Consider the following 20495-nt stretch of genomic DNA (forward strand, 5'->3'; position numbering starts at 1 on the left):
GAATGACTGATCACATAACCTCTTAAACTATTTAACCATCACACAGTGACTTCTCCTAGGTTCTATGGTGAATCTCATTAAGCATAAACGCTCAGTGTACTCGAGTGGAGCAGAAAAAAAATAAATAAAAACCTGCGATTTCAGTGAGGATTTCAATGTGCTGTATTCTAACCTGTCTTCTTCTTACTGAATCTAACTCTGATATTATGAGTGGATGTGTAAAAAAAAAAAAAAAGACCAGATCAGAACCTTACACCCTCAAAGGACTTGAGATTAAACGCAGCGTCCGTGAATCTCTTCAGTTCGGCCAGGTGGGTAAATTTGTTCCCTGTGGCTGGGGCAGCGGCGGGATCCCGGCCAACGTACCTGAGGATTTGTGAAAGTAACCGTGAATACTTTTGTTTGGTCTGGGATGGTTCACTCAAAATGTGTAAACATCACCAAAAAAGGGGGGAAGAGTTACTGAATGAGACCAGCCGTTTGTCACTGGAGAGCCTCATATCGGGGTTTCGTAGAGTCAGGGGTCGTATTTGGAGGGCACTAACCATATTGGTCTCTCGTTGTCGAGTACGGTGAGGAATCGTGGTCTTACGTAGTCATAGTAACCCATGTTCTTATGTTCCTCTTGACACCACACTAACTCTGTGTTACCATACTTCACCACTTCAGCTTTCACAAGGTCAAATGGGAAAGGAGATATCTAAAATGGATTTAATGGAGTTCAAATCGTTGGTAATGCATCATAAATGATTACATTTGGAGTGAGAAAAATAACAGACACACACACAAAACATGCAACTGAAAGTCCACACTGTGTAATTGCTGATAATAAACAGTATGGCGCGTGTAATAACGTCACCTGCTCCAGTCGGATGATGGCGACCTCACTCTCCAAGTTCTGTTGTTTTCTCTCTTTTGCCAATTCATAGTAGACTTTCCCCGTGCAAAAAATCACCCTCTTTACTTGCTCTGGGTTCTGAGATGCAGGCCCATTGTCTGGAAGAACCCTCTGGAATTTGGTGCCTGCAGGAACACAGGTCTTGATTCAGTCAAAACTGCAGAACTGGTCACATGGTTACTGCCTGTTTCGTTGGCACAGGCTTATTTTATAGGTCTTGTTTTTGGATGAGATATTAGCATTCTGCCTCTGAGAACCTTTTACCGGAAGATCCAATAGAAGTTAAATACTATTAAGTGCTATTTAAACAGGATAATGTGTAGAAAAATGCAGCCACTCTCACCTGTGGTCATTTCATCAAAACTGGATCGAGCATCAGGATGTCGCAGTAATGACTTGGGGGTGAGAATGATCAACTACAAACAACAATAAATAATAACAAAAAAAAAAAAATCACTGTAAGTAGTGAGACAGGATTACCTTAATGTTCTTTTCCCATGCGGTTTTCTTTTTCAACTTGTCTCATTTTGTTAAATAAACAGAGGAGACCAGGGGCTGAGTTAAAATATATGTAAACTGCGGCTGTGAAATGAACCAAATCCACAAATTAAGAGAGCTCCCATATAAAACAAACAATACACTCCCTAGACAGGCAGCACACATTCCAATTTGCTCTGGAAGAGATTTTCTCATGCTCCACAAAGCATTACATTCATCTGCGACTGGGGATCTCTTTAAAGAAATACTGCAGCAGAAAAACTGAGTGTGTGCAGGGGGAGATCTTTCAAACTACTGGGTCAAACTTTCATTATACTTTACATTTATGAAATTCAATCAAAACCAGACCCTTGACCATTCTGTAGTGTAAACAGTAACGTACATGAACTATTACTATGTACAGTCGTTTATCTGCTCGGCTAACGGTCTTCCGTTATTACTCAATAACGCTGCATAAACATATGATCGATACATAGAAGTATAAGCAACGTGATTTAACCTAATGAGAAGAGAAGCAAAAAAGTTGAAATTGCTGCTAAATGGTTGAGTTGTCTTACCGGCTTTCTGAATGGCAATAAGATTTGCCTTCTAAGCACATGAAAATAATTGGCAGGTGTTGAGCAATTGACCACGATCCAATTACAGTCATAAAGCTGCTGGACCTCAAAGTCTCCTGTGAATCCCTTAATTAGAAGCAAATAAAACATGCCCAGTTATTATGGTCGATTAATTACAAGACATAAATCCGACATTACAGCCAAAATTGATCAGACACTCTTTTTCTTTTAATGACTAATGGTAAAGTTGTTGTTTTTTTTTAAGTATCTACAGTATGATACACTGAATTTGCTTTATCTACCAAAAAATCAATAAAAACAAAGTGAATACTTTAATATCCTGTTGATATTAAAACATAAAACAAAATGAAAGACATAAATGCTGGAGTCATATCCACAGATTTCACATTTTACACTAATTCTAGCTTTCTCATTCTTCTGGTCTGATTTGCAGTTTAGTTATTCGGCACTGAGAAGAACTGCTCATTTGGCTGAGGTTTACCCACACCACACACTCTCCATCCCAAGACGTAGGCCTATTTAATCCTGATTCCCTGCCCTTGGGACCGACATGGCTGGAGCACTTTGATGGAAACCATTAATGAGGCACACTTTAAACCGAATGGGCAATCAGGGACGGCGAGGCGCTGGCTAACCAGAAATCCTATGCTAGCCAGCATGAGGCATTGCAGGGTGAAGTATCACTCACCGGGTAGCGGTCGGGGTCGTCCTTGCTCATCTGCAGGAAGCGCTCGGGCCGTGCTGACGAGTGCTCCGGACCCTGGTGATTAGCGCCGACACAGAAAACGCTAATGAGGGTAAGCCCATCTGCCGCGACGAGCTGTGCTAAAGACTTATAGCCTCATTTACCAAAGCCCTGACCAAAACTTGAGTCATCACTACTGATTCTTGTACAGTTAGGCTGCTCGCAGTGGGGGAAGCAAAGCTACGCCGTCATTACTGTTTCAGTGTTTGAAAACAGAATGGTTCGGTAGTCAAAAACGGATCTTTTGTGGTTTGCACAAATTGACACCGATGACATAATCTCTTTAGCACGTACGGAGAGTAAAACCGTTATTTTACACAGCTCTGCCTCTTAAAAGTGTACGTTCTTTTCCCTCTTCAAAAACCTCGCAGACCCCCACCCTTATAAAAACAGTTTCAGTGCATGCTTGGATTTAAACAGTTAAGCAGCTAAATGCTGTATGTGAGTAAAATAGAGATGTGTTATCTGGCAGGCTAGTTTAGAGAGCTCTTGTTCACTCACCATTCCCTCCATGCCGTGGGGTAGCAGCAGGACGATGCCGTTATTGCGAACCCACTTAGCCTGTCCGGAACAGATGAACTGGTCAATGATGCACTGAGCTGTGTTATGGAAGTCCCCAAACTGAGCCTCCCAGCACACCAGAGCGTTAGGACTGGCCATAGCAAAGCCCAGCTCAAAGCCTGAGAGAAACAAAAAATAATACCTCATAGGCATACTCGTTTTCAGCACTGTAGCACTACATGTCATACCACCGATCAGAAGAACTACGGCCTACAAGTAAGATAAACACACAACTAAAAGTTAAAGTCCATTTTTTCATTTTATGTGTTTAAAAGGCCTCAGCTGATAAAAAAAATAAAACACAGTATATCTGATAAAGAAGTTCATGCCAAAACCATCAAGTCGGTCATGTCAGAACATTGAGGCTAAAACATCAAGACTGTATTATTTCTCTTGTTTTCTAAAACTATAATTTGTTTGAGAGTTGAACCTGTTTGTTCACAAATTTACTCACTGAATATCAATCCAGCATTCAAAGTCAGTGGGCCTCATAAAACTCCAACATACAAACAACATTGCAATGAAGAAGAAAAGAAAAATTATGCCTTTCCTTAAAATGCAGCGACTAGTGAAAGCCCAAATTTATGTGCTAACCACAATGCTGACAAACTGTGGACAGTGTGAATTTAGGCAAACAATGTATTCGTATTTTATGTGTACCTTACCCAAGACCCCGTACTCAGATAGGGAGCTGTTACACACTGTGTAAGGAGCCTGGTTCTCCCACAGATGGTTCATGGGAACACAGAAACGCTTGTCAACTTCCTGATCATGCAAAACGTGGTGACGGTGACTGAAAAGACAATGGCAGAAAATTCAACCAAACTCCAGACTCTGGGAGACAGAAGACACATCTATCCGTCACGACAACTCGCAAACGGTACACATGGTCACAAGCCTTCGTTTTCTATGACCGTTACCGTTTTTTTTTTTCTTTTTTTTTTTTTCGAGCTGAAATTGGAGCCTGTCACTTGTGAGGAGAAACACCAAGCCAAATATACTGTGACAGCGTTCGGCTAATAAAAATGTCAGGTGATTTTTTAAAAAGAAAAACAAACTGCTGACACACGGCGTCAATCCGTGCCACAGATCTGAAGGCTGACACTTCTGAGAACCTGCTTAATTGATGATGGGAGAAAAAGAGGGTATTTCAGGCCATGCTGCTTTTTCAAAAGGTCTAACATAAAAGAGGGTATTTCAGGACATGCTAGTTTTTCAGAGGCCTGTACACACACAGAAAGCGTGAGGCAAAGACAAAGCCTTTCACAGTCGCAGATTTTTCTTCACCTGCTGGGACATCAAATCATGGAAGAGAAGCACTGTCAACCATTGCCTCCAATCAAGATGTGTGTGTGTGTGTGTGTGTGTGTGTGTGTGTGTGTGTGTGTGCGCGCGTCTGTCTGCGCGAGTGTGTCTCTGTCTGCGTCTGTGTGAGTGCACTTGAGGAAGTGATGAGTAAATGTGAGAGTAAGACAGAAGCGAGAGAGAGAAGGGAGAGGAGAAGGGAGAGGAATTTGATCAGAGTTAGGAGTGGAAAACGTAACTAGTTCTGCCAGGCCAATCGGAAACAATGTTCAAGTCAGCCATCAAAGCGAGTGTGTGGAGACAATCGTTTAAAACCTCTTAAACATCACAGTAATGATGAGCTGCATGGCCATGCTCAGACTCCAGGGACTGACTGCAAAGTCATCGCATCACAATCAAGTGTCAGAAGTCTGCCCCAAGTGCTTGAGCTGAACTATAGGGAAATCATTACACATAAGCACACATGGCTTCATTTCTAGACACGCTACGGTATCAATATCAAACCTGTGTAAGAAAACAATTGGCTTTGAAAGTAATCATTCTGAGAAGAAAGGTCATTTGGTGTAACTTGTCAACAACCGAGATTGTCAAGATGACAATTAAAGATGACAGTTTTCTCCAATTAAGACCGGAGTCCTTAGGCCATCCTTATTCAACTAAGTCCAAACCTCCCGAGCCCTCCCAACTCCTCAGTGCCACGGTGAGGTCGTCTTGTAGGGTAACTCGGATCAGGAAGTGCTTGGAGGTAAACACAGCCTCTTCACTACGCCGGCTTCCCATTTTTCTTCATCAGTCAGAGGGGACCAGACCGGAGGATTCAGCGCATTCCCAAACACAGATGACTAAATCAATTACGCATAGCTATTAACTCCCTAAGTAACGAGCAGGAGCATTAGACTGAAGCACGCCGATATGTTTGCTCTCCGGGCCGCTGCAGAGACGAGCGACGAACAAACTACGGTAAGCATGGAATACATCCCCACGCTGACAGTCCCCATAAATTAACCGGATGAGGAGGTGGCAGCTGCCTAACCGACTTCCTCTCTTGCTCATTTTATCTTCAAAATGCCCGACCAAACTGCCCGTGCATCCTGGGCCAAGCATAAAACCAGTTGATAGGTCTCCATTCATAGAGAAAATAGATGTCAGAGCAGTGGGACGCTGCAGTAACTAATGCCGTGCGGTGTGTCATACCTTAAACGGGGGGGGGGGGCAGTTTTATTGGCATATACAGCGTCTCTGAGATGCCCAGTCTCTTTGTGAAGTGTAATATATTTACCAGACTACGTTTACAAACATCTTTTCCCCATACTGAGATGAACAGACGTGGGTATGTGTGTGTGTGTGTGTGTGTGTGTGTGTGTGTTTGTGTGTGCGTGCGCGTGTGTCTTGTCTGTGTGTGTGTGTGCACGTCTGTCTGTGTGTGTGTGTGTGTGTGCGCGTGTGTGCATCCTGTGGATTTCCTTCAGTTTCAGCACATTCAGCTCCATGTGGGCATCTCGGCCTCTCTCAGGAGAATTTGTCTGAAGACCAGCTGACGTCCTCTGTCACTACAGAACCATGCCGATGCTCTAGACTTCAAAGGCGCAGAACGTTACCATTTCCCCTGTTGTCCTTATGAACACAATCGTCGTTTGATAACTGCTCCGAAGTATCAACTCACCTTCAAACACATGTATTCCCTTAGTCTTGTCTTAATACTGAGTAATTATAATAACCATGAATTTGAGTTCAAATCAGTGCATATCCATATCTGTCTCTTTTAAGTCCACCTAAAAATTAGACTTAAACATTTGTTAAGTGGCTAAGGACTGCTGAGTTCAATGTCTACACAGAAATTCAAGACAATCAAACAGATTTCCCTGGCGTCCCCTACTGAGAGAGGGGAGAGACAGGGGAAATACAGGAGGTTAACTGCCACTGTTTCACACAGTCACTGTTCTCATAGGCTGAAAACGGCCACACGCCTCTCACCTGAAGGTTCCTCTCTCCACGTCCTGTCCACTGAGCCTCACGTGGATCCCGTCTCTCAGCAGAGAACCGAACGCCATGTACTCGCCCAGAGCCCAGTCCACTGACCGCTTCCGAATCATGTCCGCCCGCCCGCGCAGGATACGGGACACGCCTGGGAACGATCACACACACCAACACACACTTTACCACTTTTTCTTCCTCCCATATTCAGAGGATAAAAAAACAGAGATAATTTGGACTCTGTTTTCAAAAAACATTCCGGATTGATTCTTCTGACCCACAAAAGGAATAGGTTTACATGAATCTATATATTACAGATTAGGAGGACCCTGAAGTTTAATTCTGTATGCAAACTGCTCATTGTTCTTGTCGGATCAGCGGAAGAGGGAGCGAAATGTCTTCATAGCACTCTTCAAGAGCTCTGCTCTCATGGTAATAAGAGTTAGTGCTATTGTGTAAGGAACAAATGAACTATGGACATCCACCGTTTCAATACACAAGCGGTGTGCTAAAGAAAAAGGGAATTAAAACGCTGACATAAGTTTGCTCCCCCTGCTGGCTGATACGCCAGAATTTTGAGTATCAGTGACTGCGTGCATGTGAGTGGCGACATTAGGGTGAGAATAGCTGGGCTCACGGAGAAGCAATGACACATTAGAGTCCATACGCATCATGTGCTCCAAAGTAAGACTGCTGATCTAGGATCAGCTCTGTTCGGCCTTGTATAACTGCATTCATTAGGATTATGCAAGCGATGTACTGATGACACATCGGCCCTCTTACCCTGAGACATTTAATAGATATGATGGCAGAATTTAGATTCTAAAGAATACTGAACAATAAACAGCAAACAAGCAGTTATAAAGCCAGCAGAAGCTGGTTAGACATAAGAATATAAGTGCACGCACTAAAAAGAAATGAGAGGCCATGGTGACAAACTGAACGTGCAGTGGGTGTGTGTGCGCGTCAGTTCATACAGGACTAAGGTATTTACAGATGGGCCGGTTTTAATATACTGACTGGTTCTCGTGAGAGAGAGAGAGAGAGAGAGCTGTGCCCACAGGAGGGTGATAAAAAGCAATAGCTGAAGTGCTTTGGCTGTTACGGTGATTTAGCAGTCTTTTAAGCAGTCAGACTGGAAACAGGCTCCTATAGCGTAATGGTCCCCGAGTGCAGCTACATCACACAGACAGGGTGCCACTGAGTCTGGGGCTCAGGGAGAGACGAGAGGTGACAGAGAGAGAGAGAGAGGGAGAGAGAGAGAGGTAGAGAGAGGGGGGGGGGGGTAGAGAGAGAGAGAGGGATGGAGAGGGAGAGGAAGAGTGTGTGTGTGTGTGTTTGTGTGTGTGAGTGAGTGTCCGGCGGGGGGCAACCAGTGAAATCTCAGAACCACGATGACAGCAATGGACGGTGTTTTTCAGTCTTCCTTCACAAATAATTGAACATCTTACCAATATCTAAACAGCTCAGATAAACCAAATCCAGAAATGTATTCCCCCAAGAAGCAAACAGAGCAAACAGAACTGCCTCTTTCTAAATATCTAATGAATAGGTTCACTTTTTCCTTGCACTCCAAAAACTAAATTAGAGATATCTAGCCAATGTAAAATTGGACTCTGTGCTGACACAGAAATTTCCCGTTGAAGCCCTGAGCTAAACCACATGGCCGTGAAGACGGCGGACCTCACCAGGGTGAATAGCAAAATCCTCCACAGGGACAGAACTGGCTATCGCGCCGATGTGACGTAGCGTCCCTTCATCCAGGCCGGTGGGGGGGCAGCTCATGCTCTTCGGCTCGCCCTCTGCCGTGAAGAAGCCTAAACAGAAACCGCAGAACACACGGTTCTGTAATGTCAGAATGTCTGCTGAATTATGATACAACTGATTCATTTCACAAAGGAAAAATAATTTAGCAAATTCTCCTCTATTTGCCCTTGAAAACTTCGCTCTTATTCAGACCTTTGCTCTCTAATCTGTGTCAGTTTGGGTGTTTTGAGGAATATGTTGGACTGATCTGAGACAGTAAAACCATTTAAAAGGTTTCAAATCAGAGCTTGTATCAAAGCAATGGGGCAAGGATTTGGATCCTTTTGGTTTAGTTTTATTTAATTACGTTGAGGTATTGTCAGTTATCCTCCGGTACCTGGCCATGGAGAATCAAGCCAATGACGAATATGTAGAATCTTCTCATCCTTGGAGCTGGTGTATGCCTCTTCACAAATCTTGTCATATTTGGCTATCTCTTCCTGCAAAAATTATTAATACTGTCTGTTGTTTTTTTCCACCTTTCAACTTCTCATTTCATATAGCTCACATTTAAAAAAAAAAAAAAAAAAAAAAAAAAGGTACATGTCAAATTATCCATTACACAAGGCAGCCGCGCTCTGTTCTACAGAGTAAAAAAGAAAAACGGCGGTGATTTCATGTCAGAATTTATTCCTTAAGCGAATTCCCCTGAGCACTGCTGGGAGAGTGGAAAATGACAGGGACGCCGTCGTAAATAAAAACGAGCTGTCGGCCAGACAGACAGCGTGTCAGCCAGTGTGTGTCGGAGGAATGGCTTTGTCGTAGGTTTTGCGGTTTCAGCGTCCGCCGAAACCTAAGGATAAAGTGAGGGGAGGGGGCCGCAGTTCGATACCCATAGGAGAACCAGTTTGGGTCTAATGGGTGCGAGTGTGATAGAAATGTGTTATGGCCAGAGCACAAATGCGAGATCTGAGGTGCTGAGACACAATCTCCATCAAACATCAGGAAACCGTAAAGACAGTGGAAAAGAAAGGCATCACTCCCAGTTGTCTCAGAGGAATAACAAGTGGAATGAATGCTGGAGTCACGTCATAGTTCTGGCTGAAAGCAGCTCAGAGGATGAAGAAAAAACAAACACCACCAACACCAACACCACACAGATACACTGTGCTGACAAAGAGAAAAAAAAAAGCCTGTTCATTTAGCTGATACTCTTCTCTACTGGGCAGAGGTCAGAGGTCAGAGGCCAAAGGTGAGACATCTCTGGAGTAACTTTTGAGTCCAGAACCTTGGTTTCTGGTGGCTTACTTAGCCACTGTAACCAAATTTCATCTCAGAGCGCAACCAGAAGAGGTATCTAGATCTTCCACTGTCTAAATTACTGATCAATCTACAATGTTAAAATGTAACCAGAAAAAAGGCCCAAGATCTTCCACCATCTGAGGCTGAGAGAACCTGATAAATCTCTGAAACCGACTGTGTTGTAACGCTGCACGAACCTCAAACTCCTGCAGGGTGACGACTCCCTCTGCTATGAGCCTGTCGGAGTATTTCTTAAGGACGTACTCCTGTTTACGGATCTGTTTGTACATGAGGGGCTGGGTAAACATGGGCTCGTCCATCTCGTTGTGACCAAAACGACGGTAACAGACCTGCCAAACACACAACCAGCAGGATCAGAGACAGTTTAAATTCAAATCCCTGCCAAACACTCAACCAGCAGGGTCAGAGACAGGTTAAATTCAAATCCCTGCCAAACACGCAACCAGCACGGTCAGACAGACCAAGTAAAGACTGTCTTAAGTATTATAACTGACATTAAACACTATGTATAGAATGCGGAAAGTCGAATTCAAAAATACTCAAATGACGTGGTTAAAAAAATGCCTTTGCTTAAGAACCAACATTTAATGATTACTCACTTTTAATTATAGGTACTTTCGCTTTAAGAGGGGCGCGGTAATATTTATGCAAATAAGGTTAATTATGTCACTTCCAGCGAAGTAACGCTACGACCACAACGCGCCAAGACAAATGTTACGTAACGCTCATTTAAAATGCCTGACATGAAATCGTAATGTTTCTGCCGTACTTTCAGATCTCCTTTAACAGTCTCTCTGATCCATATCCAAACACAGATTTTCCTCGCTCTTCTATTTTTCTCTCCCCGCTGACTGCTAATGACATGAGAACCGCGTGTGGATAGAACTGTTGTAACGACTGCCGCGGAGGTCAGAGTACTCACCAGATCTATGACCACGTCCTTGTTGAAGGTGTTTCTCCACTCCGCCGCGACCCTGCACACATACATCACGGCCTCAGGGTCGTCGGCGTTGACGTGGAAGATGGGTGCGTTGACCACGCGCGCCACGTCGGTGGGATAGGGCGAGGAACGCGCCATTCGAGGGTCAGTGGTGAAGCCAATCTACCAGAACACAGGCCATATTAATCTGTCACCTGACCAAAAGGTCAAAAGGTCAGGCTACGGGGACACACCGGGTCAAACTGTCATTATGAACCTCAAAATGGGCCACGGCTCTGTAAACATAATCCACTCTGTCAGTTCTAAGATCTGCACAGATTCAAAGAACGAAAAGCGTCCCAAAATTTCACAAAAGAAGCCTGACAATTCATCTCACGTCTCTGAATGTTCTGTACCTGGTTATTAACGACCACGTGGATGGTGCCGTGTGTGGTGTAAGAAGGCAGTTCGCTCAGATGGAAGGTCTCGTAGACGACCCCTTGACCTGCGAACGCCGCATCTCCGTGCATGAGGATGGACATCACCTGGGATACAAATGTAAACACGTTCTGTTTTCATTCTCATATGAAACCAGTGAAACACGCCTTAAACACAGAGCTGTCTGAAGAGTTTAAGTACGAGCAGAGAGTAAGACATTGTCTGAACAGTCTTACCTGAGCTGACAAAGACTTGTAATGGGCTGCAGTTCATTAGGAGTCAATCATGTGTTAGATCATACTGATAGTTACATTGCTTATTAGTTACAGACATCAGTTGTTGGTTGCTATGAAAACCAGCCTCCACTTCTAGGTTTGGGCACCTCTGATCTTTATCACAACGCACTAATTAAACAAGTCCATTCAGTTGTGTAGGTCAAGAACTGGTTGACCAATCAGAAATATATATATATATATAATATTTGATCGAAGTCTGTTGGAAAAGTATCTCTCCCATCTCTCATGTGTTAATATTTACCTTCTTCCCTTTTGTGTCTCCTCTGTAGAACTGCTCAGCTTTGGTCTTGCCCTGGACCACGGGGTCGACGGCCTCCAGGTGGGAGGGGTTTGCCATGAGGGACAGGGTTATATTTTTGTCTGTCTCTCGGTTAATCCGTTCATGATACATGCCCAGATGATACTTCACGTCCCCTGAGCCCTGAAGCACAACGCAGGGGCGTGAGGAACCGCATGCTGCCACCGGTCGCTCAAAACAACAGGTCGTCACTGGTGAACGTGTGTGCAAAAAAACGTCAAACTACACAGTACCTCATCAGCAGCCTCCAGTTTGGGATCAAACTGGCAGAAAATCTGATCTAGATCTTTACGGACCACGTTGGCCAGCACGTTGAGTCGCCCCCTGCAAAATCAGGACTGGTGTTACTGAGAGACAAACTGGGAGGACTGGTCTGAGGGTGTACGGTATTTAGAGAGGAGTTGGGAGGACTGGTCTGAGGGTGTACGGTATTTAGAGAGGAGCTGGGAGGACTGGTCAGAGGGTGTGTGGTACTGAGAGAGGAACTGGGAGGACTGGTTTGAGGGTGTGTGGTATTTAGAGAGAAACTGGGAGGACTGGTCTGAGGGTGTACGGTATTTAGAGAGGAGCTGGGAGGACTGGTCTGAGGGTGTGTGGTATTTGGAGAGGAGCTGGGAGGACTGGTTTGAGGGTGTATTGTATTTAGAGAGGAGTTGGGAGGACTGGTCTGAGGGTGTGTGGTACTGAGAGAGGAGCTGGGAGGACTGGTCTGAGGGTGTGTGGTACTGAGAGAGGAGCTGGGAGGACTGGTCTGAGGGTGTGTGGTATTTAGAGAGGAGCTGGGAGGACTGGTCAGAGGGGAGTGGAGGAGTACTGGGAGAGGAGTGGAGGAGAACGGGGTAAGATGGGGTGTGGTATATGGACAGGGGGTGAGAGGACTGAATAAGAGGGTGTGTGTTATCGGGAGAAGAGTTGAAGAGGACAGGTCGCAGGTTGCGTGTTACTGGGAGAAGAAATGGATTCGAGAGCGGAGCACCTGTGAGGCATCCCCATGATGATGCTGTCAACACCGGCCTCGCTGGATTTGTCGATGATCATCTTCAGGGCGGGAATGAGCACCTCACACCCCTCCAACCCAAAACGTTTCTCTGAGGACCACTTCCGCGCCAAGAAATCTTCAAACCTGCACAAGCACCCATCAAATACCCAAGTACAGACTTATATTAAATACAAGATTATCTACGAAACATTGTTAACTGACTAAAACTATGTATTGGATCACATGTGTGATGTTTGCTACAGAGCACATATAGAAAATTAAAACAATTTAAACTGTCTTTCATAATTATGCTGTCCAGGGCAGAACAGTGGATTTTGCTTCCATTCAGTTCTGTCCATATTTCATTTTCAGATTCTCATACACGCCTGACACAAACTAATGAGCAGATGTTTTCAGATGAATCCATTACTCATTAAAATTGTCTTGTAACGGGCATTTAACTTGTTCATCATTCATAGCATGTCTCATTCTTGTGGTCAAACTTGTACATGGGGAGTTTGAAGTTAACCAGTTAAAAGCAACAATAAAAAAAATAAAAGGTAACAACATTAAAACCGTGGTCAGAGACAGAGGTGGGCGATGAGGTGTCATTGGTGTTACTGACCGAGTGGAGCGAACCAGTCTGGCCAGCAGCGTCCTCTTCTCTCTGGGGGTGAATCTCATGATCCCTGGCGTCTCGATCTTCTGCCTGATCCACTGACATTGCTCCACGCTGTTAATGAACATAAACTCCACCCCGATGTGTCCACAGTACGAAGACTACGCCCGCCAATCAAATCAATCAAAAAAGCTGTCAGGCATGTACTGTTCAACTACAGTCAAATGATCCACAAAAAAAAAAAAAATATCTACAGTTTATCAATCATATTTAAATATTTCAGTATCAGTGCTCACTAGACACAAAGCCCAAAACATTCATAATTTATGACAAGAAAATGATCAAACCTTGTCAGAATTAATAAGACGTGGGCTGATGTTCTGAGAGTTACTTACAAATTACTCAGAGATGAACATTTGTCAAGAACAAACCGTGATCTGATGAATACTCAGGGTTAAACTGCCCTGGCTCAGAGTTCCACGGGGATTAAAATATGAAGGTGCAAACAAAGTGACCATATTTTTGTCCTTTAATTCAGTGTAACCTTCTCCCATCACTATTTGATTTGGGTTCCTTTTCATGTTAAAAAAAAAAAAAAACACCCCTTACTTAAACTAAGGAGCGGAAGCATGAGCATAAGCCTAAGAGAACACATTTAAGGATGTCATTTGAGGAGGTCAGGTGAGTAAACAGAGTTACTCAGATTGCACAAATGTAGTGTTGTCTTCCTATTCCAATGGTGACAAGCCCATGTGGTATTCAATGTCAAACAGACACAGCAGATTTCCTGTGTGTATGTTTGTGTGAGTGCGCGTTTAAGTGAGAGTGTGCGTGTGTGTGTGTGTGTGTGTGTGTGTGTGTGTGTGCCAGAGAGAGAGAGGCAGAGACACAATCTGTCTCCATGACACAAACAGGACACAGAAATCCAGGCTCCACTCACCTCCAGTCTGCGTATGATCTCATGCAGCGGTAGAGTGCTCTCATTCCCACCGATGAAGGTAGTCGCTGGTAACTGAAATTTCTTGTCCAGATCAGACTCCTCCAAGCCATAGAATCCTGACGATTAGAGAGGAAAATAAGTGAAGGTCTAACAACAAAAAAAAAAAAAAAAAAAAAAGAGAAAAGAGATAACTGTTACTGAAAACATATTAAACCTATAGAATTCCTTCAAGTTTTGTCGGGTATCTGATCTGAAACCTGATGGGAAGTTTGACATACAGTACGGCACTGTCCTGTACCTCTGCAACAAAGCATAACTCAGAATGTAAAACTGGACTCTGATTTCATATTTCCTATTGTTAACGATCTCACTGCTGGAACAAAAAAAAACAAACACTCATTAGCAACCTCACATACAATGCTGGTATCAAAGGCTTGTAAAAATAAATAAATAAATAAATAAAATCCTGGTTGACAAAGTCAGTCACTGAGACTGGAGAAGCTCAACCTTGGGCCAAAACACAAGAGGAGACAGGTGCAAATGAGATTAGCCTGTGAATGCAGATAAAGAGTACAGGGAGAAAAGGGAGATACATGGACAGATTAAACAAGGAGTCTGTTCGTCTGATATCTGTCCTCATTAGCAGGGCAGAGACTTCATAAAAATACATGACCCAACCAGAACTCTCCCTCACACACACACACACACACACACACACAGGAGGAGGATGTGTGACTTGGCAGGGGGGGGGGGGACTTAAAAATAAATAAATAAACAAACAAGGCATGTTTTGAGAAGCCTGTTTAATGGCAATTACTCAGACCTTCGATCTGTTGTGGAACCATGTCTTCCATCCTTTTATTTTGCCAACACTAAAAGCAATAGGCCGTGACAAGAGTAAAGGAGAAGATTTATGGGCCTTCGGTGGCAGATAGCATTAACCTGCGCTGGCTCGCTCGTCGGCCCCGCCCATAGCTCTCCCGTACCCAGCCCTCCACTGCCGCCTGAGACAGGAGGACCGGTGGGGGTCGGATGAGACATGAGCTGGCCGAACTCTTACACATCAGTGACGGTGAAGAGTACAGTCTCAAACCTTTCTCCTCTGTTTATCCAGCAGCGAGAGTCAAACTCAACCAAATGCTCAACGCTCGGCGTTACCTTATGGTCCAAATGAGTTTGAGTTAAAAAAAAAAAAAAGAAAAAACTATTAAGTCAGTTTTTAACCAGAAGGTCGAAAGCTGTTTTTTTTTTTTTTTTTTTTTTTTTTGCCCCAGAACAAGGACTTCGCAAACCTGAAAGTCATCTCCTGACTCACTGTTGTGTCAAAAACTTTTTCTTTGTTTTTGCACAACAAGCCTTACAGGGCAAGGTTTAGAGTGGAAAAAGTGGAAAAATGAGGCACAATACAGAGGTTTGGGACACAGTTTCTTAATCCCTCGGGTTTAAAATGCTTAGATCTTTGTCTTTCATCCATAAATGTATGAATACGCCTGTCTTCCATCCTTTCTTCAGGAAAACAGTTAGCATAATATCACAGGACAAGAGAAAGGGCTAAAGAAGACTTAATTGCAACGGAAAAAGATCAAGAGAAAGAGTTGTAAATGTTTAATCAGTAAATTAAAAATCCGATGACGGAACACAATCGCAAACCGAAAGTCACGCAGGGGATTTACGACGGATAACGAACACTAGCGTAACAACGCTATTTGACACTTACACTGCTGTATAAGGTCTACGCCATAAGCTAGGTCACAGCTCACACAGTTGTAAACATTCCGGCATAATCTATGTACTCAATACCTCTATGTCACACAGCATAAGTAAGACACCGCTGGTGATGTATCCATTCAGCGTAGCCGACTTCTCTCAGCACCACTGAGCAAGGCACTTTGTTTGAACTCGCATATGGAGGTATGAACCTTCTGTCTGAATTTTGGTTTTATAATTCACCATTCTCCAGGGTGTTTCTGACAGCTTTCCCCTAAAACGGACATTCAGAAACACCTGACCGAAGGTAAACTCCTTCCCCCTCAGCTTTCCGGTGACTGATCCTGCCTGCATCCATTTTAACTAACCCTACAGGCACGGGTACACGTCCAAACATCTGCTGCCTTCCTCTTTACCTCCTCTCTTTCTTTTCTTCTCTCTTCTTTTTTTTTTTTTTTTTGAGGTCACGTTTGTTTTGTAGATACAAAGAGTAGTTTCTACACCAAACACTAACTTATTTTTCAATATATTTCAGAATGAGTCAATGTCTTGGGCTCTTTTCAGGCCAACAATCTCATCTGAATTACAACTATGCTGTCCAACAAAGTCAGTCATAGAATCACATAGGAACAGACGTCGACCGGTAAAATGAATAATTCCAGCACAAGCAGCCTGCCATAACCCTGTGGATAAGGAGGCACTGGAACATTTTAGTCAGAGGAGACATTAGAGATTTATTTGGGATGTTTGGCATTGTGACATAGGTGTCACTGGTCAGTGACTAATAACATCAGATTTGGGCCTTTACTGAGGTGGATGAGAAAAGATGACAAACAACATGTATAAAAATGCATAATTCATACTGAGGAACCTGCTTAAAGCAAGGACCAGAGTCAGGACCCAGGCTCTCACAAGCAATGCTTTTGCTTTAGGTGGTAAAAGGGAATTCTGTCCAAAGTTCACTGCAGAACTCCCCTGTTTCCAAAACGCGGAGGGCTCTCTGCTTATGATTACTAACTCTATGAGCTATGGATCATGTGTACATACTATGAGATATGGATCATGTGAATGTCTGTTGATTGGAACGCAAATGAATACATAAATAAATACATAAATAAATAAATAAATAAAACTTGAGCCTCACCCAGTTTGTCAATCGTAGTTATCAGATCTGAAGGCACAAAAGAGTCTAAGTCAGCCTCCAGGATTCCAAGCGGATCCAGTCGTGCAACGTGATGGCCACGGATCTGAGGAAAGAAATAACAGAATTTCTGAAACACGTCGGATACACGGATCAAAAACCAAAGCCGCGGTCAAGCCAAGAGAGCGCGTTCCCTTCGCCAGGGTTGACTGCGTGTTCCGGCACAGGCGGCTTCACACGCTGATGCCAAAAGTTCTCCGAGGAATTCCCGCCATGCCGAGCACGCGCTCCCAGCAGGCCGGCGGCTGGAGCTGGAAACTAAGAACGACGACTTTGCCAAAAGACAGAATTTAATAAATCCCTAAGATGGTTCTTCTAATTAATTAGGGGAAGCTGGGAAATGTTACCACCTGTTTTTATTTATGTAATCTCTTTGATATTTATATTTAAATGAGAGAGAGAGAGAGAGAGAGAGAGAGAGAGAGAGAGAGAGCGAAAAAAAAAACATTCCTAGTCTAAGTAGGTTACAATTAATCCTTATGACCATGTATACATGAACGGGAAAATTGAGAATTCCTCTGAACGTATACGCTGGGGTTGTAATCTTAACTACAACATCCTTCACCACTCCAGCACATATCACAGATATCACACAATTCACACACTAATCTCATAACTGTGTAAAGGGCAGTCTTCAACAGACTTTGTCTACTCTTCTGACACACACACACACACACACACACATCACAATCAGACATCGTGTCTGACAGTTTGGTGAACCAAGAAACATTTCCCCAACAGCACTTTACGTAGCTGTCTATATCCACTCATAAACGCTAATGGGGTCCAGGTTGTGCTGTGGATGCTTCTGAAGGACAGACAGACAGACAGACAGACAGACAGACAGACAGACAGACAGACAAGGGGGATGGGCAGAGACAGAGAGAGAGAAAGAGAGGACATCATCTTTCTCTCTTGTTCACACCTGATAGGCTCTGATGAGGGTGTGAACAGCCAGATGATCCTCCACCACCTTCTGAGCCATGGCGGGCGTCTGAGTCATGGCTCTGCCCTGCAGGAGGGTGGAGGGGCGCCTGCTCTCCACCTCCCCAGCTGGACTGCCAGCCTGGGCATTACGAAAATATGCATCCCAAGACTGACAACGGAAAAAAAAAAAAAAAGCATTCACCCATCTATTCTTTTCTCTTTTTAAAGGCATTAAGATCAGTGCTGTTAGAGACTTCTATCACAGTAAAGTTTACATCACTGCTACATGTATCCCATACACACACCCACACACACACACACATATATATATATCTCCTGTATATCCTGAACATATTCTCTCTCTCTCTCTCTCTCTCTCTCTCTCTCTCTCTATATATATATATATATATATATACACATACATATAAAGATACATTCATATAGGATATACACATATTAAGATATTAATACATATGACAGCTCTTTTGAGAATGTGAGTTTGTCAGGAAAGGGAGCGGTTTGAGCATGCCCACTGCACCTCGTGCACGTTTTTGTTGTCCTCCAGCCAGGCATAATACATTTCCTCCACATAGCTGGAGGTGCAGGCTGCCAACGAGGGCTCTGCTGACTCAGAGGAGCTGCCTCTGCGGGGGTCGAAAACGTGTCTCCTCGCCGCTGCATGTCCGCTTCGGATCCATAGGCTACTGCCTCTTACGACACCTGTCAGCGCTCTGAAATGACTCATGCCCGTTCTACCTGACGCATGACGACATTAGCAAGTCATTCAGACTGTATAAACAGCACGTGCATTCAAATACTTCAGGCAATTTAAAAGGAATTTCTGATCAAGTAGGGGGAAAAAAATCCTGAAACAGCATTCAACATTATGTTCGTAGCTGTGAGTAATATTTATGATAAACAGTTGTGCACGTATCTAGTTGGCCGCTGATTTTCGTTTGCTACTGTCATTAGAACGTTATTAGAACATCAGTGGAAACCCCTTGTTTTTAAAGTTAAAACATAACACCTATTGACAGTCTCTCGTATATCTACTATTTACGTCATTGACGATGATGCTGCGCGGATGTTACTCGCGTTTATACATCATTCCTAAGGATACACTAATTATAAGACGACCGTATCCTTCACTAATCAGTGTCCTTAAATGATTGTCATGTAAATACCAAAACCCAGAATGACTCGGTCGTCAAAATTAAATTGTCGCCAGTATCAGTATACTGACCTTGATAACCCACAGTTACGATATGTTATTCGCGGCCGAAAGCTCGACTATTTCACCCATGATACACAAAGCAATGAAAACAGGCCTGCGATTGCTATGCAATGATTTGGGAAAGTTTTTGCAGCTGCAGCTGTATCGTTTGCCGCTCAATACGGCTGCCCCATATCGAACTACGTGCCGCATATACACTCTACGTTGTTTACGGTAATTCTATAGTTTACTATCACTGGCATTTTCACCTTGGACGTTATGGCGACGAAACGGTCCGTTTCAGTGTTGGCATCGGGAGTAAAACAGAGTCGTTTGATTCTAGGTCGATTTCGTTTCGCCTGTCCTGCTAATCTCTCAACGTCAAATCCTCATAATCCCTGGGTTGCGCACTGAGCGCCGCATGATGCAAGAAGAGCTGCAGTCAGTCCTTAAATTGAACGCAGACCAAAAATATTACTGATCACGATACTTCAGTCCTTTTGTATCGATAGTTACCTCTAATTCATAGTTACGCTCCACTTCATTTTGTTTCGAAAAGTTGACACGAAATAATTGAGAGGCACCTGAAGGCGACTGTGTGTCAACAGAGAAGGTTTGTGGGAGGTTCCGGTTTTTGGATCAGGTAATAGGGGAGTCGCTGGTTTAATTTAGGTCGGGTAGTGGTTACTGTTTACACTAAGAGAAAGACGCAAATGTTTTTACTTCATTAAATGAATAGCCAACGTTTTTCTGTGAACCCTTTGATAGAATCACAACTCTTTTACAATCCATTCAGTAGATCTTAATTTCAGTTGTCGAAAAAAGGTTGAAAGACTTTTAAATAGACTATAATTTCTACACAGGAAATTATTCTTTAAAACAATCCTCGTAATCATTCTAGACAATTAAGTTTTCTTCATTTTTTAGAGGGGGTGAGTTTAAATCATTTGTTCAAGTGGTTTAAGCCATTTAGATTGATGGGCTTTTACCCTGCTGGAGTTTATAGCGTGGGCTAATTGGCTCCCCTCCCCCTCAACACTCAAGTCTAGGTTCCATCGCTCTTCTTTTTTTTTTTTTCCAGAACTGGAGGAGTGGAGCACCCGCATCAATCATAACAACGCCACAATTGTTATGACCGCAAAGAAGAGTGAGCAGTTTGGTTAATCAATAAGGACAAGGCATAATTTTAGCGCATGAAGTTTAGAAATAATCTACCCAAGGCTTCAGGGACTTGTACAGTCCATGGTTACTGACCTTTTGTATAAGACAATATGTTTTAAACGGCGTCTCCAGCATTATTCGAGTACGCTATAATCACATATTAGCTCTA

General features: G+C 43.5%; 1 protein-coding gene across 2 annotated transcripts; it reads right to left on the minus strand.

The window, feature by feature from the left end:
* Positions 1-242: 242 nt before the first annotated feature.
* Positions 243-18697, minus strand: ogdhl (oxoglutarate dehydrogenase L). Of its 2 annotated transcripts, XM_030771082.1 has the most exons (22): positions 18491-18697; positions 17951-18121; positions 16969-17071; positions 14118-14233; positions 13184-13338; positions 12556-12702; positions 11813-11903; positions 11523-11702; positions 10964-11092; positions 10551-10730; positions 9805-9957; positions 8703-8805; positions 8248-8376; positions 6560-6710; positions 3946-4073; positions 3221-3399; positions 2663-2734; positions 1954-2079; positions 1242-1314; positions 860-1023; positions 546-700; positions 243-366 (listed from the first exon to the last, which is right to left on the minus strand). In XM_030771082.1, the coding sequence occupies exons 1-22, from the start codon at positions 18695-18697 to the stop codon at positions 243-245; spliced, it is 3036 nt and encodes a 1011-aa protein (XP_030626942.1). The 2 variants fall into 2 exon arrangements, with proteins under 2 accessions (XP_030626942.1, XP_030626943.1); XM_030771083.1 differs by lacking the exons at positions 10551-10730; positions 16969-17071; positions 17951-18121; positions 18491-18697 and having other exon boundaries at positions 14118-14187.
* Positions 18698-20495: the final 1798 nt, after the last annotated feature.

Source organism: Chanos chanos, chromosome 4 (assembly GCF_902362185.1).
Source record: "Chanos chanos chromosome 4, fChaCha1.1, whole genome shotgun sequence".
Taxonomy (NCBI): domain Eukaryota; kingdom Metazoa; phylum Chordata; class Actinopteri; order Gonorynchiformes; family Chanidae; genus Chanos; species Chanos chanos.

Coding starts and splice junctions, on each gene's coding strand:
- ogdhl (XM_030771082.1), bottom strand. CDS start 18,697: ATGAGTCATTTCAGAGCGCTGACAGGTGTCGTAAGAGGCAGTAGCCTA. Junction 11,904..12,555: donor ATCATGGGGATGCCTCACAG/GTGCTCCGCTCT, acceptor CTGATTTTGCAG/GGGGCGACTCAACGTGCTGG. Junction 701..859: donor CCATCATCCGACTGGAGCAG/GTGACGTTATTA, acceptor AATCCATTTTAG/ATATCTCCTTTCCCATTTGA.